Below are 25,409 nucleotides of genomic sequence, written 5' to 3' on the forward strand. Positions count from 1 at the left end.
GCCCCAGATAGCCCGCTTCAAGGGTCCTCGTTGTCTTGCGACTCTAATGAGACAGCTTCCATATGAAGCCTGCCTGCATGCAGGGCGATCGTCCCAATATGGATGGCCCCATGCTGGAACCTATGGACATAACTTGATCAGTGATGGAAAACAATCCAAAGCAGGACAGGACACAGTTTACATCAACACACTAGGGATTGCATGCAGCACAGAACAGAGCTGTTCATACTTCATGTCTAACCACCTCCACAGACCCATAGAACACATCACTGTTCACACACATGTCCGGCCACCTACACAGACACACACAACACATCATGCATGGAAGCAAAACCCCAGGGTGTTGGGAAACCAGCATCCTCTAGCAGAGGGGCTGGAAATATGAGCAGCAGACCAGTGGGGATTGGCTGTCTGGGGAATCTCCACACCCAGCCAGTTTAATTATCCCACACCTGTGAAGCTGTGCTGCTGGATACCCATAAAGAACAACAGCTCCCAGCAGCACAACCTAACAAGTATTTCTTTTATTTTGCCCTATGTAGAGTCCACATAGTAAGTACTGCTTGTAGTGACTCCCACACAGTAAAAGTGCCCCCACTTAAGGCTGGTTTACACGGGCCAATGATCCCTCAAACGACAGCTTTGAGCGATCATGATCATTTTGCATAAACTATTAAGTAGCTATTCAGCTACTTAAGTAGCAATTAAGTGTGCAAATGAAGCCTTCCCTGAATGCAGCTAATAGCCCGGGGCTATTATCTGTGCTCAGATCCTTTCTTCTCCACAGGGAAACAATGCTATCAGCACTCCCCGTGGAGAACTGCTGATAAGGCTGAAGGACGATTTTTAGGTCAGACTGAATTTAACGATCAGCTAGCAGTGTCCAAAAAGCGCACGATAGGCGCACATTTAGACCAACCGATTATCACTAAAACGATCGCTGATTAGCAATTTTTTTAGCGATCATCAGCTGGTGTAAATAGGCCTTTAGCGCTAATGCCTTATTTATGTCCCCACTCAGTAATAATGCCCCCAATCACTATGGCTCCCTTCTGCTTCCAGTTAGTAATAATACCTTCTCTTGTGTTTTATTTATATACACTCATTGTCAAAAAACCATCCTGCCCCTAGAAAAAGTTGTCGATTTGCTGCAGAACCCGTCCTGCAGTTCCATCTCAGGCAGATCTGTAAATGATGAGAGTTGTGGTGATTAGATGGACGGTCTTGTCACCGGTAGCCTAAAAAGGTCTCCTGGAGGCTCCTTGTGTGTAGTGACCTCTTCTTCCACTCTCGTAGAGCTTGTTGGTCCTCTTTTAAATATACATGCCCCATTTTGCCCCCTTTGACATATATAGGCTTCCTTTTACATATTTATATCACCTTTCCCCCCTTTACATAACTGTCCCCTTATAAATATGTTCTAACATACGGCCGGGGAGCGATAGGGTAGATGAGTATGTAATGTTTTTTATTTTATTGAGCACACTTAGAAAACTAATTAAAATTAAAAGATCCCGACAGCTTGGGTCCGCTCACCCTCTGGGCCCCCTGTGCAGCTGAACCGGCTCTACAGGCGGTATGACCGGCCGTGACTACACAGCAAGATCATAATCCATTCCTTGAGTGTGTATATGTGGTATTGATTAAAGAAAGTCATTAGTAAGTTTTGAAAATGTTTCCCCTTCATCTGAACGGCCTCCTCGGTACTCATAGAATGGAGTTTATGTGCGTTTCTGGTGGTTGTAGTCACCTGGTTTGGGGGCTCCAGCACATGTACCACTTTTGTTATAATTTCAGCACATATTATAACTTTGGTTGGAGCTCCTGTTTTCACACACACACAGCAAACAAAACAATTTTAGCTGCCTAAAGCCGCCACTAGAGGGAGCTCACTGCATGTGGATTAATACCCTCCTCCTTGGGTATGCCACTGCGATGCATGCCATTTGTCATATACTCCCATTCAATACAAAACAGAATAAAATAAGAATTTCCTGCGCAAAAAAAGTTTGTGTTTTTCAAATATTTTATTATATTTCATAAATTTATTATTTCAATGACGGACGACACAAATTCTTTTTATAAAACTTTTAATTAAGTTTTCACAAAGAAGCGAGAGAAAAAAAAAAATATTTCCTTCCCCCTTTGAAAAAGGGAGCAATGTGCTAATTACAATTCCAAGGCGCTAACAGTATTCTAATTAGTTCATAAATTATCTCTAATGACAACTCTTTAAAAAAAAACCAAAAAAAAATCGCCATTCTAAAATTAAATCATACAAAAAAACTAATTTTTTTTTTTTGCTTTAAAAAAAATTTCTACAAATAAAAACGTGTAAAATTATTTACAGAATTTTTTTTGTTCTTTGTTTGTTGAAGGTGAAGGGGGGGGGGGAAGCGAAGGAGTTAATACAGGCATCAAGGCAACAAGAACACGGAAATTCAAATGCTTACAATATTTAATTAGGAAATTCTGGAATCCTGGCGAATGTCACATAATGAACACATCACAAACCTCCCAACGACTTCATTAGATCAGTCAAAAAAGAAAAAAATATGCGAGGGCAGCCATTTTGAAAATTATGTAAACGAGGTTGACATCGATCGGACACTGGTGGAACCTCCGCCAAGCTTGGTGGATTACTCTGGCGAAGAGACCTGAGCTTCTAATGCATTTTTTTTACAAGACGTGAATGTATCGGCCATTTTGGAATATGAGGCTCTTAACAGGGATAAGGCAAAAAGGAACATTATATCCGGATGAAAATCCAACATAATGTCATCAAAGCCTGAGATTCTTAGAATGGGAGATCGGATAAGACACTAGGACTGGACCGGGCCTTGTTATTTGTGCTATAAAGGTCAATGGAAAACAACTGCGTGCAGGTGAGGCGGCCATTTTTTTTTATTTGATCGACATCCAGTCAATGACATAAGAATAATCAATGATAGAAAACTTTTTAAAGTATTTTTATTGTATAGGATTTATGTCTGTGGGACGTTTCACCATCCTTCAGACCACAGGGGGCAAAATGGCAGCATACAAATTATTGATTACGTTGGGGTGTTCTTACTTTTTTTTAAATTTGATGGGCAAAACTGATATTGTGGTGTTTGCATGACCGAAATCAAAAAGTGAGTAGAATTACAGGCCCAATAACTGGAGAAAACTCCAGGTAAAAGAAACTTTTTGGTTTTTTTTAATCAGGCCTATTCCCTCGGAAAATAAAAAAAAAGTAAAAATAAATATAAATGACCGTATTGTAGCTTAACACCTCTTGAATACTCATAATAATATTGCCTGAGAACTAAAGCAGAGCTTACGAAGGATACGTGACTATGTGAAATGAGAAAACAAAAAGGATAACTAAATATATACATGTTTTATCCCCCTCCCCAAAAAAGGCGTAGAGCGACTAAAATCCCAGCATATATTTTATATAAAATATCACATAAAATATATTTCACATTGAACCATGGCCAATCGGTTAACAATAAAAAATAACCCCACCCCCATTTTTGTTGTCCCCCTCCACCAAAAAAAATACTAAAATATATTTTATCTAACACATTACATAAAATATATTTTACATTTTAAGTCTGTGCCCCGTGATAAAAGGATGAAAAAAAAAAAAGTAACTGAAAAAAAAAAATAATTTAATTAAAAAAATTGAAAAACTAAAAAATTACAATTAGAAAAAAAAAACATTTTTGGCTAGATTTGAATCCCAGAAAAAAAAAAATCAAAACTTCCCTTCCATTTTTGTTGCTTTCATTAAATGTAGCCCCGTCATTAGGAGACAATGGAGGATAATATAATACAGCCGTAGGAACTTTCTTGATGACATCTTTACGAAGGCGAAATATGAAAAAAATTTCACCCGATTTCAGACAACACTAATGGCTGCCGGGATGTCATTTTTTTATAGAAGCTTCAAGACTTCACCGTTGTTTGCTGGTTTCTTTATTTTTCCCTTTTTGTTTTTTTTTTATATTAGAAATATATAAAATAACCAAAAAAAAAAAAGATTTTTTTTCATTTTAAAAAAAAGGACGTAAAACACGAAGACGTAGGATGAGGTACAACAATGATATATAAAAAATCTGTTGGCGGTAACTGGCACTAGAGGTTATGCCCTGTGTAGAAAGGGCTTAGGCTACATGAAACCCCTTCTCTTTCCCATATATTGTTTAATGGGATTTCAAGTCGGGCCCGTGACGTCTTATCCCTGGTAACGCAAACTGCGCAGTAATAACCCAACCTGTCGCTTCCTATCAAAACCGTACATACGATCCCGAACAAAAGGGGCTTTCTTTGGCCCATGTCACATTTTTTTTTAATACATCTTTAACAATAGTGTACGGTTCTCAGGTTGGCGTGGGAGATGAAGTCTGCTTAATTTTCACAGGCTATGATTTCATTTGGGGGACTGGGTAGGAGACCGTCGTCAAGTCTAAAAATGGACCCCCCGCCCTGCCGGACCCGTCTTTTATCAAGAGTATTTACTCGCGAAGCTGACATCTTCAAATATCTTTCTAAATGCTGAGCCGTAAAAACTACATCTCCCTCTTTTTTTATCGTTCATTTCGGTTCCCTGTCTCCCTGGCGACCGACACTTTAATGCCATAGCGGAGAGAAGCAGACACGGGGAAGGAGAGGGGGGGCGAGACACTGAAGAGCGAATAGTCCCAATCCATCACCATGGATACAGGGCCTAGCTTAATTACGCTTGGTTTTCTCCCCCCCCTTTCCTATATTTCGCTCCTGCGCCCCCAGTTGAGGTGCTATATTTCAACATGTCGCAACGCGCGGGCACAGTTGGAGCCACGGATGGTGTGTTTTTTTTTTCCCCTCACTCTCCCCTCTCTTTTAAACCTGGAATTTCACGCACAGCAAAACAGTAGACAGAAAGGACTCGTGGCGCGTTTCCGTGACCTAAGACGTACACAACGGCGGTACAAAAACAAATCGGGGGTCATTCCTTTGCCTAGATTCGAAAGGCACCAGGGAGAGTATACAAAAAAAAAATCAAAAAAGAAATCAGACGTTGGCGGCTGCGTTGGGTGTAAATCTTCGGGCGAAGTCGTATTTCAAAGAAGGCGAATTAACTTTTGAGCACACATCGGAAGGAAGGGAGGAAGGGGATGGTAAAGGCGATTATTTAAGGCTTTGGGTTGAAAAATTACAAAAACACAAAAAAAAAACGAATTAAAAATCCAATAACAGAGAACGGCTGCCATTTTGTTTGGCGGCAGCGAGCGCTTGTTGTCCTCGTCTCTGTTATACAAAGTGCCTCCGAGGCGTCGAAGTACAATTCAATACATCTTCAGAATGGCTGATGTGGCACTCGTGGTTGGCGTCCCCGGAGCACCCAAGCCAGTAAACGAATCGATTGTTTCAGGCCTTTGGTGAAGCGAGGCTTTCAGCTGGTCAGGCAAACATCCCTTTATACCTCGGATCTATTCGCACTGCACCCCCCCGGGTTTCAACTGGCGTCATGGGGAGTATGGGTACAGCATCGAGATGGCAGGGGCACACACAAGTGGGGCTTGGCAATAGAGACTTCTCTTTCGTAATGTCCTGCACCCCATCCTTTAAATATCCTACAATAAGCCCCCACCCTCCATATGGAACATAAAAGAAACAGAAACTATAAGGGTAAGAAGCCAAAGCGGACGGCTTTCTCATACTTTGTAATAGATATTGGCCGGACTCTGGCTCGCCATGTCCTGTACGATATAGACGGGGTGTCCATAGTCTCCGCTGACCTTTTCATAGTGAGGGCAGAATGCACCTCCTTCTGAAGGCCGCAGAGGCATGATGATGTCACTGGGCTCGTGACCGTTGTTGTTACCCCCTCCTCTCTTTGGAGACGTTATGGACCCCAACGACAGGGGAGGATGTCTCGTATCGCTGTGCTTGGCTTGGCGACGTTTGTGGCACGCCCATCCTACCACTCCGAAGACAAGGAGCAAGAGAAATGCTCCACCAGCTGCGCCCGCCACAAGTGGCACGTGGGAGTTTGGAAGTGGACCATTTTCTCCAGTCTTTGTCGCATTGCCGGATGTGTCTCCTGAAAGAGAGGAAGGGACAGAGTAAAAAATACTGATATGGACTGAAGCGAACTATAGATCTGTTTGCCCTTCCACAAGGTGATATATACAGAAGGGGGCTATGAGTCTGCCCCTCCTGCAGGGTGATATATATATAGAGAAGGGAGCTATGAGTCTGCCCCTCCTCCTGCAGGGTGATATATACAGAAGGGAGCTATGAGTCTGCTCCTCCTCCTGCAGGGTGATATATACAGAAGGGGGCTATGAGTCTGCTCCTCCTCCTGCAGGGTGATGTATACAGAAGGGGCTATGATTCTGCCCCTCCTGCAGGGTGATATATACAGAAGGGGGCTATGAGTCTACTCCTCCTCCTGCAGGGTGATATATACAGAAGGGATCTATGAGTCTGCTCCACCTGCAGGGTGATATATACAGAAGGGGGCTATGAGTCTGCCCCTCCTCCTGCAGGGTGATATATACAGAAGGGGGCTATGAGTCTGCTCCTCCTCCTGCAGGGTGATATATACAGAAGGGAGCTATGAGTCTGCTCCTCCCCCTGCAGGGTGATATATACAGAAGGGGGCTATGAGTCTGCCCCTCCTCCTGCAGGGTGATATATACAGAAGGGAGCTATGAGTCTGCCCCTCCTCCTGCAGGGTGATATATACAGAAGGGGGCTATGAGTCTGCTCCTCCTCCTGCAGGGTGATATATACAGAAGGGAGCTATGAGTCTGCTCCTCCTCCTGCAGGGTGATATATACAGAAGGGGGCTATGAGTCTGCTCCTCCTCCTGCAGGGTGATATATACAGAAGGGAGCTATGTGTCTGCTCCTCCTCCTGCAGGGTGATATATATATAGAGAAGGGAGCTATGAATCTGCCCCTCCTGCAGGGTGATATATACAGAAGGGGGCTATGAGTCTGCTCCTCCTCCTGCAGGGTGACATATACAGAAGGGAGCTATGAGTCTGCCCCTCCTCCTGCAGGGTGATATATATATAGAGAAGGGAGCTATGAATCTGCCCCTCCTGCAGGTTATATATACAGAAGGGGGCTATGGGTCTGCTCCTCCTCCTGCAGGGTGATATATACAGAAGGGGGCTATGAGTCTGCTCCTCCTCCTGCAGGGTGACATATACAGAAGGGAGCTATGAGTCTGCTCCTCCTGCTGCAGGGTGATATATACAGAAGGGAGCTATGAGTCTGCTCCTCCCCCTGCAGGGTGATATATACAGAAGGGGGCTATGAGTCTGCTCCTCCTCCTGCAGGGTGATATATACAGAAGGGAGCTATGAGTCTGCTCCTCCTCCTGCAGGGTGATATATACAGAAGGGGGCTATGAGTCTGCTCCTCCTCCTGCAGGGTGATATATACAGAAGGGAGCTATGAGTCTGCTCCTCCTCATGCAGGGTGATATATACAGAAGGGGGCTATGAGTCTGCTCCTCCTCCTGTAGGGTGATATATACAGAAGGGAGCTATGAGTCTGCTCCTCCTCCTGCAGGGTGATATATATACAGAAGGGAGCTATGAGTCTGCTCCTTCTCCTGCAGGGTGATATATACAGAAGGGGGCTATGAGTCTGATCCTCCTCCTACAGGGTGATATATACAGAAGGGGGCTATGAGTCTGATCCTCCTCCTACAGGGTGATATATACAGAAGGGAGCTATGAATCTGCTCCTCTTCCTTTAGGGTGATATATACAGAAGGGGGCTATGAGTCTGCTCCTCCTCCTGCAGGGTGATATATACAGAAGGGAGCTATGAGTCTGCTCCTCCTGCAGGGTGATATATACAGAAGGGAGCTATGAGTCTGCTCCTCCTCCTGCAGGGTGATATATACAGAAGGGGGCTATGAGTCTGCCCCTCCCCCTGCAGGGTGATATATACAGAAGGGGGCTATGAGTCTGCTCCTCCCCCTGCAGGGTGATATATACAGAAGGGGGCTATGAGTCTGCTCCTCCTCCTGCAGGGCGATATATACAGAAGGGGGCTATGAGTCTGCCCCTCCTGCAGGGCGATATATACAGAAGGGGGCTATGAGTCTGCTCCTCCTGCAGGGTGATATATACAGAAGGGGGCTATGAGTCTGCTCCTCCTCCTACAGGGTGATATATACAGAAGGGAGCTATGAGTCTGCCCCTCCTCCTGCAGGGTGATATATACAGAAGTGGGCTATGAGTCTGCTCCTCCCCCTGCTGGGTGATATTATAGGCATCACCCTCTTCATGCAGTCTTATACACAGTACGGTGGTCTCTATTATATGCCCTCCTCGCCCTGTTTTGCCTTAGGCAGTATCACTTGGAATTAAATAAAGTGCTTTAATTAAGTCTAATTAAAAAGATCGAATCTGCACTTTAACTGGCGGAACGCATTAAATCAGACGAACGCCAGGGGTGGTGAGGCGAGGACGGGCGGTGGGGCTGCGGTCTCCTAGAGGTTCCAGACATAATAAGCGTCTCATCTCCTCTCTTTCAGCCCCACTGTCTTCCTTCTGTCCAAATTGCCGGCTTTATTAAAGAATATCTTTCAAACTGACAGCTCAGTGGTTCCCTGTCCTGTGCGCAGAACCCACTGTGCAGCCCTCTCGCCCCACCGCAGTGTTCCCTTCAGTTTTATAGAGCCTGTTAACCCTTCACTTCAGCTACCATGCCAAGAACCTTCACAGCGTGCCCGTACATGAGCTGTAGGGCAGACGAATGGGGTGGCAATGAGCAGGATGGTCTGGGGTGAAGTGTGTCGGGGGGTATAACAGAAAGGACCTCTGTCTCAAACATGCAGTTGCTAGAAAGTAGCAGATCTTCATTACATAAGACTTCTCTATATCTGAAACGCACCTGCAAAGTTCGGGGAGTCCGGGTTTGGTACTGATGGCAGGAATCCTGAATCTTTATCCCTCCCTGAAGGTCTACGCGGATGGTTCACTCCATCAGGACCTTGAGGAACAGAAGGATGAGGACACATAATTAGCTAATGAATTTGTGGGGGTTTTATGGGTGTGTATCACTTTAAGAGCTGGCTGAATGCTGGAAAGAGGCTATGATTCCAATGTAAATTACGTTTTAGGTAGAGACAAGTATATGTAAATGCCATCACTATGCATATGAATAGGAGGGGATATCCAATTAAGTCAAGGACTCCAGCTGATACCTTTCATCCTCTCCAGATAGTCATGAGGTTCCTCAACCTCCATTTGAGTGTCCGCAGCGTAACAAAGATACCCAACCGGTAAATCCAGAAGCCTCCAAAGTCTCCACTTAGGCCAACCCCTCTACTCTGTGAGAACAACTTCTCTACTTGTTCATTCAATTCCATCATACTTACCCATCCTTCCACACTGCTCACACTACTACTACTACCATCATCTCCAGTCAGGGATCTCATCCTAATCAAACCTTTATCATCTCCAATCACTGGTCATTCTCATCATACCTCCATCATCTCCAATCACTGGTCAATCTCATCATACCTCCATCATCTCCAATCACTGGTCATTCTCATCATACCTCCATCATCTCCAATCACTGGTCATTCCCCTTATACCTCCATCATCTCTAATCACTGGTCATTCTCATCATACCTTCATCACCTCCAATCACTGGTCATTCTCATCATACCTCCATCATCTCCGATCACTGGCCATTCTCATCATACCTTTATCATCTCTAATCACTGGTCATTCTCATCATACCTCCATCATCTCTGATCACTGGTCATTCTCATCATACCTTCATCACCTCCAATCACTGGTCATTCTCATCATACCTCCATCATCTCCAATCACTGGTCATTCTCATCATACCTCCATCATCTTTAATCACTGGTCATTCTCATCATACCTTCATCACCTCCAATCACCGGTCATTCTCATCATACCTTTATCATCTCTAATCCCTGGTCATTCTCATCATACCTCCATCATCTCCAATCACTGGTCATTCTCATCATACCTCCATCATCTCCGATCACTGGCCATTCTCATCATACCTTTATCATCTCTAATCACTGGTCATTTTCATCATACCTCCATCATCTCTGATCACTGGTCATTCTCATCATACCTTTATCATCTCTAATCACTGATCATTCTCATCATACCTTTATCATCTCTAATCCCTGGTCATTCTCATCATACCTCCATCATCTCCAATCACTGGTCATTCCCCTTATACCTCCATCATCTCCAATCACTGGTCATTCTCATTATATCTCCATCACCTCCAATCACTGGTCATTCTCATCATACCTGCATCATCTCTAATCACTGGTCATTCCCCTTATACCTCCATCATCTCTGATCACTGGTCATTCTCATCATACCTTCATCATCTCCAATCACTGGTCATTCTCATCATACCTCCATCATCTCCGATCACTGGCCATTCTCATCATACCTTTATCATCTCTAATCACTGGTCATTTTCATCATACCTCCATCATCTCTGATCACTGGTCATTCTCATCATACCTTTATCATCTCTAATCACTGGTCATTCTCATCATACCTCCATCATCTCCAATCACTGGTCATTCCCCTTATACCTCCATCATCTCCAATCACTGGTCATTCTCATTATATCTCCATCACCTCCAATCACTGGTCATTCTCATCATACCTGCATCATCTCTAATCACTGGTCATTCCCCTTATACCTCCATCATCTCTGATCACTGGTCATTCCCCTTATACCTCCATCATCTCTGATCACTGGTCATTCTCATCATACCTTCATCACCTCCAATCACTGGTCATTCTCATCATACCTTTATCATCTCTAATCACTGGTCATTCCCCTTATACCTCCATCATCTCTGATCACTGGTCATTCTCATCATACCTTCATCACCTCCAATCACTGGTCATTCTCATCATACCTCCATCATCTCTAATCACTGGTCATTCTCATCATACCTCCATCATCTTTAATCACTGGTCATTCTCATCATACCTTCATCACCTCCAATCACTGGTCATTCTCATCATACCTTTATCATCTCTAATCCCTGGTCATTCTCATCATACCTCCATCATCTCCAATCACTGGTCATTCCCCTTATACCTCCATCATCTCTAATCACTGGTCATTCTCATCATTCCTTCATCACCTCCAATCACTGGTCATTCTCATCATACCTCCATCATCTCCGATCACTGGTCATTCTCATCATACCTTTATCATCTCTAATCACTGGTCATTCTCATCATACCTCCATCATCTCTAATCACTGGTCATTCTCATCATACCTCCATCATCTCCGATCACTGGTCATTCTCATCATACCTTCATCACCTCCAATCACTGGTCATTCTCATCATACCTCTATCATCTCCAATCACTGGTCATTCTCATCATACCTCCATCATCTTTAATCACTGGTCATTCTCATCATACCTTCATCACCTCCAATCACCGGTCATTCTCATCATACCTTCATCATCTCTAATCCCTGGTCATTCTCATCATACCTCCATCATCTCCGATCACTGGTCATTCTCATTATATCTCCATCACCTCCAATCACTGGTCATTCTCATCATACCTGCATCATCTCTAATCACTGGTCATTCTCATCATACCTCCATCATCTCTAATCACTGGTCATTCTCATCATACCTCCATCATCTCCAATCACTGGCCATTCTCATCATACCTCCATCATCTCCGATCACTGGTCATTCTCATTATATCTCCATCATCTGCAGCCCCTGGTAACATCTTTATCATAGTTCAATCATCTCCAGCTACTGGTCTCATTGTCATCAAACCTCCATCATTTCCAGTTGCTAGCTTCATCATCTCCATCACTGGTTACATCCTCATCATACTGTCATCATCTCCAACCATTGGTCCCATCCTCACCATCCCTCCATCAACTCCATCATCACCAGCCACTGGACCCGTCTTCATTCTACCTTGTTATCTCCAACCACTAGCCTTGTCCTCATCGTACCACCATCATCTCCATTCACTGGCTTTATTCTCATCATACCTCATATCTTTTTCCTTGTCATACCTCTAACCTCTACACAAACTGCTCTCATCCTCATCAAACCTTCATTATCTCTAGTCAATGATCTCATCATAACTTCATCATCTCCAGTCACTGATCTCATTCTTTTCAGAGTACCATCATCTCCAACCACTGGCATAATCCTCATCATCATACCTTCATTATCTTCATCACTGGTTAAATCCTCATCATACTTCCAGTATCTCCAGTCACTGGTTCCATCATCATTATACTTCCCAAATCTTCTGCCACATGTCTCATGCTCATCCTACCTCCATTATCTGCAGTCACTGGCCTCATCCTTATTATGCCTCCATCACTGACCTCATTCTTTCTTCACTTCCATCATCTCCAGCCACTGGTGTAATCCTCATCATAATTCCATCATCTCCATCACTGGTCTTATTCTCATCACACCTCCATCATTTCAAGCCACTGGCCTCATCCTCATTAGATCTTTGTCATTTCCAACAACTGGCACCATCATCTTTATACTTCCATTATCTTCCACCACTGGCCTCATCCTTATTTTAGCTCCATCATCTCCAGCTACTCATCATTTCCTCGCAATCACCACAGTCATACCCCCACCATCTTGTAAGTGCGTTTTTAGCCTTATCCCACTACTAGCTCAATTCTCCCACCATCACGTTCAGCTGGTTACCTCTTCCAACTGGTCATACTTGCATCATATCCAGTCATTGCTTGTTTCTATCAGTGATAATTCTATCATCTCCAGTTAGTGCTGCCTTCATCCTGGTCACTCCTTCATCATCCCCAGTTTTTCTCCCATCTGCTTAGTAAGAACTCCACCATGTCCAGTCACAACTCACTTCCTGACAAACATATCTATATCATTCAGTCTTTCTTCCCTTTATTTAAGTGATTTCTCCATGATCATCCTGCCAGTTCTCTCTTCCTCCCACTCATAGCTCCATCATCTCCTGCCACTTTTTGTTCCTCTGAGTGATACTACAGTCAATGTTTCTGCCCTCTTAGTCATATCTCCACCATCTCCAGTGACTTGTCTCATCCTCATCATTTCTACACAATCTCCAGTCACTTGTTTCATCCTCATCATCTCCAGTCACTTGTCTCATCCTCATCATCTCCAGTCAATTGTCTCATCCTCATAATCTCCAATCACGTGTCTCATCCTCTTCATCTCCAGTCACTTGTGTCATCCTCATCATCTCCAGTCACTTGTCTCATCCTCATCATTTCTACACAGTCTCCAGTCACTTGTCTATCCTCATCATCTCCAGTCACTTGTCTCATCCTCACCACCTCCAGTGACTTGTCTCATCCTCATCATACCTTCCTCATCTCCACCCACTGATTTTATTATACCAACATCATCTTTGGTTACTGGTGTACTCCTTGTCACACTTGCATCATTTGTAGCCAGTCATCTCATCAAACCTCCACCATCTCCAGCCAATGGTATCATTCTTATCATACCTCCAACATCTCCAGACACTGATCTTCTCTTCATGATGCCTATATCATCTCCAGCCATTAGTTTCATTATACCTTTGTCATTCTTCCATCATCTTCAGCCACTGACCTCATCCTTGTTATACCTCCATCATCTCCAAATTTTAGCCTCATCCTCATCATTTTTCCACCAGCTCCTAACACCAGTCTAATTTTCAACATACTACCATAATCTCCAGACATTGGTCTCATCCTCATTATTCCTCCATCATCTTCAACCTCCAGCCTCATCCTCATCATACCTCCATCATCTCCAGTCACTGGATCATTCTCACCACACCTCCAACATCTCCAACCACTGACCTCATCCTCATCATACATCTACTTTCTCCCACAGCTGGTCCCATCCTCATCATACCTCCATTATCAACATTACTGGTCTCATCCTTATCATGCCTCTGTCATCTCCAGCCACTGGCCTCATCCTCATCATACCTCTACAATCTCTGGCCTCATCCGTATCATATTTTTTCTGACACTGATTTAATATTCATTATACCTCCTTCTCCATCACTAGTGTCATCGGCGTCATACTGTACCACCATCATCTCCAGCAGCTGGTGTTTACTTTTTTCTTACCTCCCTCATCGCTGTTCATTGACTCCTTCCCTTGAACTCATATTTATCATCTCCAGTCACTGCTCCTTTCCTCTCTATCATACCTCCATCATCTCCAGTTACTACTCCCTTTCAGCCATTCTTCAATTAATTGCTCCCGTCCCCTCTGTCTTACCGAGCCTCTGGTCATTGATTCCTTCACTTGGACACATCTTTATCATCTCCAATTACTATGACCTTTCTCCTAGCCATGCCTTCAACATTTTCTTTTAGGTCATATCTCAGTCATCATCGACTCCTTCCGTTGGACACAGTTTCGACTTCTCTCAAGTCCTTTCTCTTAGTATTACCTCAAGGCACAAGCTCTCTCCCATTTGTCGTTACACTAGCATCACCTCGGGTCACTTTTCTGCCCCCAATAATTCATTGAGCTTTACTTGGGGCTAGACATAGCAGCTGTTGTGATGAGCTACTTACTCTGTCCAACCTTTAAAGTGACCTTCATGCCTTTGGTCTGACACACACCACCGCTGAGATTCTCCAACCCCTCCAGGGTACCATCCGAGGTGGCTGAAACGAGATGTTCACAGTGTTTACGAAATGTAGAGTGGATGAAAATAGGTCATGTCTTTGATATTATAATTTATTATCATTGTACATAGACACTCAGTATTATTATAAATCACAGCACAGAACACGTTCCCGTTTAAGGTCACGCGTGTACATCTCTGCACTTGACTCAATGGAGTAGCAGCCTTTGTTAGAAAGCATTGTAGGCTAAACGAGCTCACTTGTTAACGAGCTCTGACAGCCATCTTGGGTCCTGTTTTATTAAATCATGTCCCCCACAGTCCCTTGTCACGGAAGAGAGAGACCGCAGCCAATCAGAGGCCTGAGGAATGGGGGGGCTGGCGAGACGGAGGGTGTAGAATGACATGCCTGTGGGGGACAGGGTTAGAAAAGGCGGAGGGTGGGAGAGCGGGGGGACATAGATATGATGAGAGAGGGGAAGGGAGAATGCAGACAACACAGATGGGTTCCACTATCTGTATAGGGCAAGGACTGGATAATCAGGAGAGCATTGCTTGCTGAGTAGTGAGCAGTACAGGAAAGAACTACATTCTATAGCAAATAGTAGAGGGTGGTCATGGACTGGCGGATGTAGTGTGACATTGAGGAATACTTGCCAGTGTCTCGGTGGTGCGCAGGAATTTTCTAGAATTATGTCTGCAGTACTGTGTCCATTCCATCACTGACCTATGTTACTGGGTTTAATTCCCTCTTTGGAGCTTGATAAAAACGTTATAAAAAAGCCATGAAGGCCATAATCAGATACAGCAAGATAACTTCATTAATGTCGCATGCCCCACTGTGCCTTGCTAATTCCTGGCTTAATCACGACTCAGGAACAACTCCCGGTTCCACCATGACTCAAGAACTAGTGGTTCCATCATTACTTGGAAGTTCATAGATCAACTATGGATCAGGAGCTCCAGGTTCTGCCATGACATGGAACCTCTTGAGTCCACCATGATTTAAGATTTCCTGGTTCTAATATGACTTTAGAGCTCCTTGTTCTACCTTGACTTAGGAGCTCCACGTTTCACCATGACATGTAAACTCTTGGTTCCACCATGACTCAAAAAGCAACTTGTTCCATTATGGCTTGGCAACTCCTGGTTCCACCATGACATGGATCCTCTTAGTTCGATCACGACTCGGGTGCTCCTGCTTACATCATGACTCAGAGCTCCTTGTTTCACTATGGCTCTGAAGAGAATGGTTTCATCATGACTTGGAAGCTTTTAGTTCCATCATGTCCTGGGAGTTCCTAATTCTGCCTTAATTCAAGAGCCCATGTTTCCACCATTACTGGTATGACAGGGAAGCTCTTGGCTTCATCATGACTCAGGAGCTTCTGGATCCATCATGACTCAGGAATTCTTGGCTTCACCATGGCTCAGAAGCTCATGGTTTTACCGTGACTTGGACGTTTCTGGTTTCACCATGACTTGGAAGCTCTTGGTTCCACCATGACTCAGGAGCTTCTGGATCCACCATGACCCAGGAGCTTCTGGATACATCATGACTCAGAGCTCCTGGTCTTGAATCTACAAATTAGAACTTTGAGCACTTTAACACTGGAAAAGAATGTGACTGAAATTTAATCTCGTAAACCAAGACCTTACAATCCTGAACATGCAGGGTACCAAAACCTTGCATCATTCCAAAAGTCCAAAGGAGATATAAATAGTATCAATGTTTATACAAAGATGTATAGTCTGTAGTTGATGAGAAGTTTAGAGAGGCATGATTTACATATCATAGAGCAGACTTTCCAGGTGGTGAAGTCCAGGTGGACACATGAAGGGACATGATTATGCAGAAATGCAAGAAGGATGTGTGTAAGGGTTCCCGAATCACCTGACTCTGCTAATATTCTCAATGTACCCCAATTGAGGAACCATTGAGGGATTAGCTCTATGATCACAGCTTTGCACTTTGCAAATTGAGAACATTTGGCCCACTTACTGATTTACCCTCGGGCACTTCTTCTGTTTACAACTCCTTGGTGAAGAACACTCAAGGGGTCACCTAGGCAGGACATCTCCCAGGACTATACTACCCAGGTCACTATTGCCTGGGCATTCTTCTGGGATGAGCACTGGCAAAGCAGCATAGTAAAGGAAGATGTGGCATATTGTTAAATGAAAGCACCAATTTTTTTAACTACGTCTGGCGATATTTGGAAATGCGGGAAGTTAAGGTACGCAACCCCATGCAAATTAATGGCAACTGTCGCAGTGGATCCCATTGTCACATGACCAATTTGTCTTTTTGCGATTTTTACAATTAAAAAGGCAGGCAACGTAGTTTACTAAGAACCCCCTGTATACCTCCTGTGTTCTTCCACAATCCTCTGAGCCATGTAGTAATTAGCAACAGGTAAGTGAGTCTGGTGGTGATGACGAGCGTCAGAGGTAGACGCGTTCCTCCCGGCCTCCTTGCCGTATCTCCCCCCACTCTATTCCTGACCTAAATGTCAGAGCTCGTTATTTCCGCTCACTGGCACAACAAACAAGAGTACCCCGAGGGGAAGCGCAGCAGAGTATGGAGGGAGAGGCTGACAGGGGAGATATGAGGGGAGGAGAGTGACGGCACGGACGTATTCTAGGAACGGTAAAGAGAAAGACCTTCGGGAAGGAGAGAGGAAGGGGGAGGATGGAACCTAAGAAAGAAAGTCACTTCACTTGGATTTGGATCATATACAGAACAAAAAAGCCAAAAATTATATAGCAGATCTGAAGATGATGGCGTCACGTGACAAGGACGAGTAATGAGTCAAGCTGTTAGAAATTGTATTCGGCAGGTCATTAGGTATATCTGTTTCTGGGAAAGCTGGGCAATACATAGAAGATGGAGGTCGCCAACAATAAAAATTGGGCCCCTTTCCAGGTATTGCTTTACACCCCAACACTCCTAAGGGTGTGCCCATACCAGATGCAAGCCATTTTCCACTACCTGATATGCCTGTGAAAACCTCATGGCGGTGCAGGTTCTCCGCACCCATTAAAATGGGAACAAGACCAATCAAATATGGGCCATCCTTACTACAGGAGCCTGTATGGGTTGCCTCTTTGGTATATAGGCCCTTGCTCCTTTCCTCAGGATAGGTTGTCAATAGCAGATCAGCGGGGTCTGTCACCTGGGACCCCTTGGCGATCAGCTGTTTCCCCAGGTCAGTGTCTTCCTGCACTGAGCTGTTTTGCTGCAGGAAGCAGACAGCTCCATACATTGCACACTGGCCTGGATTGGTATTGCAGGTTGAGTTCATTTCGCTTCAAAAGGACTCCAACTTCAACTTAGGCCACTGCGCAATGTACAGAGCTGTCTGCTTCCTGCAGCAAAACAGCTCAGCACATAAAGACACCAGCTCAGGATAACATCTAATCCCTTGGTGTCCCGGGTGGTGGACCCCTGCTGAATTGCTATTGATGACTTATCTAGATCATCAATAGCTGGAAGTGGGGCAGGTCCTTTAATCTGGTAGTCTGTTTTAGAGGGCTTTTCTTCTGACTAGGATACTGATGACCTATCCTTAGCATGGGTCATCAATATCTGATTGGTAGGGGTTTGCCTCCTGGGACCTCCAATGATTAGCTGTTTTAAGAGGCTGCAAAGCTTGGTCAAACATTTTAGCCTCTTCACTACATATCAGCCACATTTAGTAGCGGTGGTGCCTGGTATAGTAGTTCACTTGAATAAGTAGAGGTCCCGGATGGCAGACCCCGATCAATTGGATATCGATGACCTATCTTCAGGACAGGTCCTCAATAACCTAGTCTGCTACCATTGTAGGGCTCATAGACAGAGATGGCACGGTTGTTCTTGGACCCATGACCTTTGCCACCAGGTGGTGAGAACCTGTGCAGGACTCCAAGGAATTGCATTGGTAGCTAGCAAGAGACTGGGGAATAGGCCCAGTAGGTAATGGATGGGGGGACTGGGGACAAAAATTGGCGAATCAGTAGTTCATCTATTGGGAAGATCTTAGTGAGAGAAAGGATCTATTGACTGGGACCCTGAATGATCCCCAAATTGAAGAGTATAACATGACTCCTCAAGGGGTTATTCCAACCACAACAAGTGATAACTTGCTGTTTGGTAGTTTTATGTTGTTTTTTTTTAAATAGTTTTTCTATTTTTGCACAATAAAAGCATTTTTCATAAAATTTTTCACAAGGTTTAAATTTTCTTGTCAACATTGCTGTGCGGCTTATGTTGTTTCCATGAGGTGTAATTGTTATCGGCACTATTTTGTGGTGCATAATGCTTTTTGATTGCTTTTTTATTTCACTTTTTTAGATGAATTGACCAAAAAACTGCCAATTTGGGATTGTTTGTTTTGTACTATTGTATTGCAGCGTTGACGGTGCGGCACAAGTAATGCGTTACCTTTATTCTGTGCATCAGTACAATTACTATAATTCCAAAATGTAATATTTTAAAATGTTTTTCTGCGTTTGCACAATAAAAGCTTTTCTTTTTACCATTTTTTTTGCAGAGATCCAGGACGTTTTATTGTTTTGTGATAAGGGCTGTTTTAGGGCTTATTATTTTGCGGTTGCCGCTGTAGTTTTTTACTGATACCCTTTTTGAGGTGCACATTTTTTCTTCCTTTTTTTTGAAGTGACTTAGTGATGAAAAAATTAGTTTTTCTAGCAGAGTTTTTTATTTTTCTTTAATACTGCATTTACCGTGTGGGATAAACAATATACTAGTTTTATCGTATGTGTCGTTACTAATGCAGCGATACCATGTATGTGTCTTTTTTATTGTTTTTTGTACATAAGGTCACATTCACTTCACCTTTGGAGCTCTGATATGATTTCCGTTATAGGAATCAAACAACAAAAATACCCAAAGGAACGGATGTAGCTTCAGACGGACCCCGTTGAATATAAGGGGTCTATCTGGCTCCCAGCAGGCCACCATCTGCGATATTGTGCGCGATCTGCATCGTAGGCTCCGGACAGTCTCTAGCGCAGAGGTAAATATGGTCTGAGGGAAGAATGCAGTGGCTAATACAGTGTATAATACATTGCAATACTTCTTTATTGCAGTGTACTATACAGTACCTGTCAGTTTTATACTGATAGCCAACCTATTAGGCTTTGTAAATGGCAGAGCCAGAGGCCATTGTTGGGTCTTCAGGTACTATAGCAACCCATTGGCCCACTGAAATTGTGTCACTAAAGGCCCATTTACACGTAACTATTATCACTCAAAATTAGTTTGAATGACTGAAAATGAGCGATAATCGTTACATGGAAACGTGGGCATCGAGAACTTTTCATTTGAATGATGATTTTAAGGTGAACTTAAAATCCATTGTTCAGCTAGTGAAAGTCAGAGTATCTCTCAGTAGACCGAACGCTGTTATCTCCATGTGTAATGGCCCAGTACACCATCCTGGTCCCCTCCATAAATGTCATATATGTCTGTCCTATGTAGATACACTGTGCAAAGCTGTCTGGTCATCTCCAGTGTGTGTGTTGCACAGCTGCAGCGCTTGAGAGGTTAACTTTATTAAAATCCAAGTCTGCGTGTAAATGCATCAAGTCTGTCATGTCATGTGGTATGAGAGAAGGTATAAATAGGAGTGATTGAGAGCGGGAAAGCAGTTCCATCTTCTGGAGTAGCAAGTTCCATCTTGTCTGCCACCTGAGTTCCACCTAACACAGAGCCACATCGAGGCACCTTTAGCCTCCTTGTGGTGAAGATGGAAGAAGAGGAGAGATTTACTGTGTTGCATGAGTCTGTATGGTAATGGAGTGAGCCCTTCAAGAGTGAGAGAGCAATTGTAAGTAACTACTTCTTCTCAAGGCCAGTGCAGAGGTACTACTTCACTGTCTAGTTTTCCTACGTAGCCGTATTGAGGCTAGATCACCGCATAGAGGTACACCCTTTAATTCAGACACCCATGCGTCTGCAAGACTAGGTGGAGGTACTGCAAGAGAAAATAATCACTGTTCATACACGTGCATCTTTGAGCTTGTGAGACCCATGTGGAGTTACTACGTTTTAAAGACTAGCCTTTTTACCTGCACTGTGAAGTCTATAAGTGAACTGCCTTGTAATTGTTGTTTCAAGTTTCCAAGTAAAGTTTGCCGGGCTCTAACCGTTCCTAGGGACCCGTAGTACTGAAACCTGACTGTGGCTGCATTTATTCTCCACCGAGAGTCATACCGGTGTGTATAGGAACGGTGGCGTCATCTGTGACAACTACAACCCCTGTTATCCTGTTTAATGGGCGTTCCCTATTCTAGGGCTGTCCTAGGTGGCCTGCAGCGATACTCTGGCCTTGGCTGCATGCGTCCCTCCAGGAAGGAGTCTGGTAAATGCCACCGTGACACGTCAGCACTATACCCTCCCAGCTCCCCACGTATGTCAGGTGTCCAGGGTCTCCCTATGGGATGCTACACATGGGAGCCGGCAGATAACACTGTAATCTGCTGTCAACTACGAGAAGAACAATGCAGCTGTGTGCACAGCTGGGTGTGTGATTAATCGCACACTGGGCTCTGCAAACAGCTCCTGTAGGCCCTTTTACATGCAAATCAAGATGATAAAGTGTTAATCGCCATTAACACTTTATGCAAATAGACCACAAATAGATCGCAAAATCCTTCAATCTTTCAGTCGTTTGAAAGATTATCTTTGCGTGTAAATGGGCCTTAAGTAACTGATGGGCTAACAGAGGAAGACCCCTCCTGTCAACCAGATAGATACTGTGGTCAGCATTAACTTCCAGATCTAAGGGTTTAAACCGCTGAGATAAAAGCTAGTTTCGATTTCAGAAATTGCGACAGGAGCGTGGCAATGTGTGATAGCTAGGTTCCTGACTGGGATCTCTCAGGTACAGCGGCCGTACCCCGGAGCCCAACATGACATGTAAAGTTGTCATAAAACAGCAAGTACATGATAGATATATTCCGTATGTCATGGAGTGCAAAGCAGTTAATGGATTTCCAATGCACATATACCTATAGAAAATTAATGGAGTCTCCAAACAAAGATTAAGAATTATAGAGACAAGCGTGAAGGTGACCGCGCATCTCACGAAGTGCCAGGCTCCTTGCTTCTGAATTTGGTGGCATCTCAAGTCATATAAATCTGATGCTTGTAGCCCAAAAAACTGGACAAGGTTTAATATGGCTTAACCCCTTAAGGACACGGCCTATTTTGGGCGATGATTTTGGACGGATTTTTATCTGCACATTTCAAAAGCCATAACTGTTTTATTTTTTCCCCAACACGGCCGTACGAGGGCTTCCTCTTTACGTGGTTAGCTGAAGTTTTATTATTTTTGAGTACATGTAATTTATTGTATGACTTTAATTTTATTTTTTACAGGGCAGGGATCAAAAACACCTCAATTCTGCCATCATTTTTTTTCTTTTTATAAGCATTAATCATGCAGCATAAATAACAACATTACCAAAATGCTGTATTTTTTTCTAGGTTTCCTCACTTTTGCACAACTTAAAAAACTTTTTTTTTTTTTTAAATTGTGTGATAAGTTTTTATTGGTACCATTTGGGGCTACATATGGCTTTTTAAAATCACTTTAAGGGCGTATTCAGAGGACCGTATATCAGCCAGCTATTCACGTCCAGCCGATATACGGCGTCCCTCTCTGCAGGGGGGGGAGGAGGCTGGAAGAGTCGGGAGCAGAAACTGAGCTCCCGCCCCCTCTCTGCCCCTCTGCACTATTTGCAATGAGAGGAGACAGAGAGGGGGCGGGAGCTCAGTTCCTGCTCCCGGCTCTTCCATCCTCCTCCTCCTGCAGAAAGGGACGCCGTATATCGGCTGGGTGTGAAAACCCAGCCGATATACGGTCATCTTAATGCACCCTTATTGCGTTTTTTTTGGCAGGTGAAATGGACAAAAAAGCATTTTGGCTCATTTTTTTAAATGTTATTTTTTCAAACAAAACGGGAAAGTGCGCGAAAAGAATTTTCAATGATGTTTTACATTTTATTGATTACCACTGCTTTTTATTTTCCTTACATTTTTTATGTCCCTGTTAGGGGTTTGAACCTGCGATGCTGTGATCACTATGATAATACATTGCAGTACTTCTGTACTGCGATGCATTACCACTACTTGTAATGATCACAGGTCAGGGCAGACACAGTCCTCCTCTGGCATTTGGTTTTCCTCTGATTATACAGGAGCGGGCTGATGACATCACAGGGGGAGTGGCTTCCCTCGGTTAACCCTTTACACTCCGCGATCATTGTGGCAAGCAAGGGCTCATTCACACGAATATCCGTGCAGAATTTGCATGCGCAATACGCAGTGAATAGAACCGATTGATTTCAATGAGTTCGTACATAAGAACGTATTTTTTAAAAATTTTTTGTGTGTGCAAAAAATATAGTTCAATCCACGCAGTCGTTCAAAAACGCCACAGCCATGGTGCAAATACGTAGCGCCAATGCACGCGTAAATAGGCTTAAGCCCCGCCTTAGGGGTTCACAGCAGAGATAGGTGTTCTCACCGATCCCCACTGCTGTAGCGGGAGGTCGGCTGTCAGTCCCAGCTTCTGAACCCAATTTACATCCATTTGCGGGAACCTCTTCCCAGCTGGGACATAAACTGATGGAAAGGATAAGAAAAACATGGCTGCTGTCTTCCAAATGCAGCGCCACTTCCTGTCCATGGGTTATGTCTGGTATTACAGCTCCACTAAAATGATAGGGCTGAAGTGCGACACCACGCACTACCTGTGGCACTGTTTTTGGAGAAAAGCAGCCGTGTTTTTCTAATCGAGGACACCCTTTTTAACAACCCGTGGCAGCAGAAGCATATGAGTTCCTGTTATGTAAACCATCAGTCATGAACTGTTTTTCATTTACTTAGAGGGGTAGCAGCAATTCCTATGAAATTGACATATCCTAAAATATTTTATGTTGTATAGAAAGTCACGCTGATTAAAACGAGGGTCTGCTCTTTGTAAGGGATGCTTCCATCTCCAATCTTATTGCAGTTCACCACTTTCAGCTGCAGTACCAGCTTTCACCTTTTATTTTGGCAAGTTATCTCCAATGACTTCAATGCAACAGCGCCCCCCTCCCCTAATCTTGGAAATACAAGAATTTTGGGCCAGAGTTCTATCTAGACGTGGGCTCCTTGGACTTGTAACAACTGTGAATTTTCTTGGGTCAATGTTTTTGAACCGTGATGCCATCGCATGGATGAGACTTGCCAGGTTATGCCTAGTGCAGAGTATAACGGAGAATGGATCTCCTGACCAGTTGGAAAATCACCCTAGGTAAGGAGAAGTATGATTGCAGCATGTTGCCCTGAAAGATTATAACCATGCTTATACTCTTTTGAAGAAACTAGCTTCTTTGCCTGTGTCCCCATGATAACACTTCCTGCCTCTGTGATTTAGCAGCTCAGGGACACCGAACCAATCACAATCTAGCTTTTATCATGTCACCCAATTGTCCACTTCTGTTACCCCATTCTTTATTGGACTATAAAGGAGTAGGGCAATGGGGCGCACTGTAAAAGAGTGGGGAAACAGTGGGGAACAATGAAAGAGTCTGGTCACAAGATAGGGGCACCATAAAGGAATGGGGACACTACTAACAAATGGGTAAACTATAGCTCTATTGGCAGCTCTATAACTATGGGGGGTTACTGAGAGGTTTATTGTGGGTAGCGGTAGGATAAGAAGAGTGTGGCTGAAAGAAGTCATCATGGTGGTCTGGACTCAGAGAAGAAAAATAAAGATGTCACCTGTGATTACGAGAGGTAAGAAGCGCTATTACTACGAGGGGGGTCACTATTAAGAGGCACTTTTATTGTGAGGGGGGTCACTAAGGGTCACTATTACAATGAGAGGACAGAAAAGGAGTGGCTTAATGTAAAAGGGGTGTGGCCTAAGATACAAAAAGACTTTCCAGACTTTACCTCATTTTGTTTTTTGGAATATATGATTTACCTAGTCATAAAGCAGAAAGCCAATTGGTTGCTGCAAGGTCTCGTATCCCTATGACAGCGTATAGCTGCCGGAGCACTGGGACAGGAAGTGTTGCCATGGAGACTGTGGGACAAGAAGTGTTTCCATGGGGACTTAAATTCCACTAATTATAACTCAGCATAAAAATAAGATATTTAACCAAAATAAATAAAGAAGTGATGAGAGAAGCATAAAAAAGTGAAAAGTCGCAGATTATGGTGCTTACGTGGTCTGCGCTATGTTTGCAATTTTTTATGCCAAAATTGTGGTAAAAGTCAATAATACATTTTCCCCTCAGTATCAGAAAAAGCCCAGACCGTTGTAGATATATTAGGGGCAGGAAGACTGGCGGCCGGAGGTCTCACAGCAGTCTACAGCATATGTGCTCACCGATGATGAAGTAGTCCCGGTGGGACTTGAACTCATGTCCCCACAGGTTGGGGCTGTACTCCTGGAATTTGATGGTAAAGCGGAGGTCCTGCCCCGGGCGATCACAGGTGAGGAGGAGGTTGGGAGTCCGCAGGACTGAACACGTTACTACCTCTTCTTCTGTGCCCACCAAGTAAAGCTTATAATATTCATAGGGGTATGACGAAAAGGGACCTCGAGGCTCCGAGCGAGGACACAACAAGTCCAACCGGTCCCCGATCTGTGGATATAGGACGTATCCCTCTGCGTCCTGAAACCTGGAAGAGAGAGGAGGAGAGGTCACGGCCTGTGCAACCACTATATATATATATATACATATGAC

General features: G+C 44.0%; 1 protein-coding gene across 1 annotated transcript in view; it reads right to left on the reverse strand.

The window, feature by feature from the left end:
- Nucleotides 1-3,603: 3,603 nt before the first annotated feature.
- Nucleotides 3,604-25,409, reverse strand: part of EFNB3 (ephrin B3) — a 91,384-nt gene continuing 69,578 nt past the window's right edge. The window contains exons 2-5 of the mRNA XM_066593828.1: nt 25,049-25,344; nt 14,599-14,691; nt 8,892-8,990; nt 3,604-6,073 (exon numbers count right to left, since the gene is read on the reverse strand). Of these exons, the coding sequence (XP_066449925.1) occupies nt 5,685-6,073; nt 8,892-8,990; nt 14,599-14,691; nt 25,049-25,344 (877 nt within the window). The 3' untranslated portion in view covers nt 3,604-5,684. The remainder of the gene's footprint in view (nt 6,074-8,891; nt 8,991-14,598; nt 14,692-25,048; nt 25,345-25,409) is intronic.

This window comes from Eleutherodactylus coqui, chromosome 2, assembly GCF_035609145.1.
Source record: "Eleutherodactylus coqui strain aEleCoq1 chromosome 2, aEleCoq1.hap1, whole genome shotgun sequence".
NCBI lineage: Eukaryota > Metazoa > Chordata > Amphibia > Anura > Eleutherodactylidae > Eleutherodactylus > Eleutherodactylus coqui.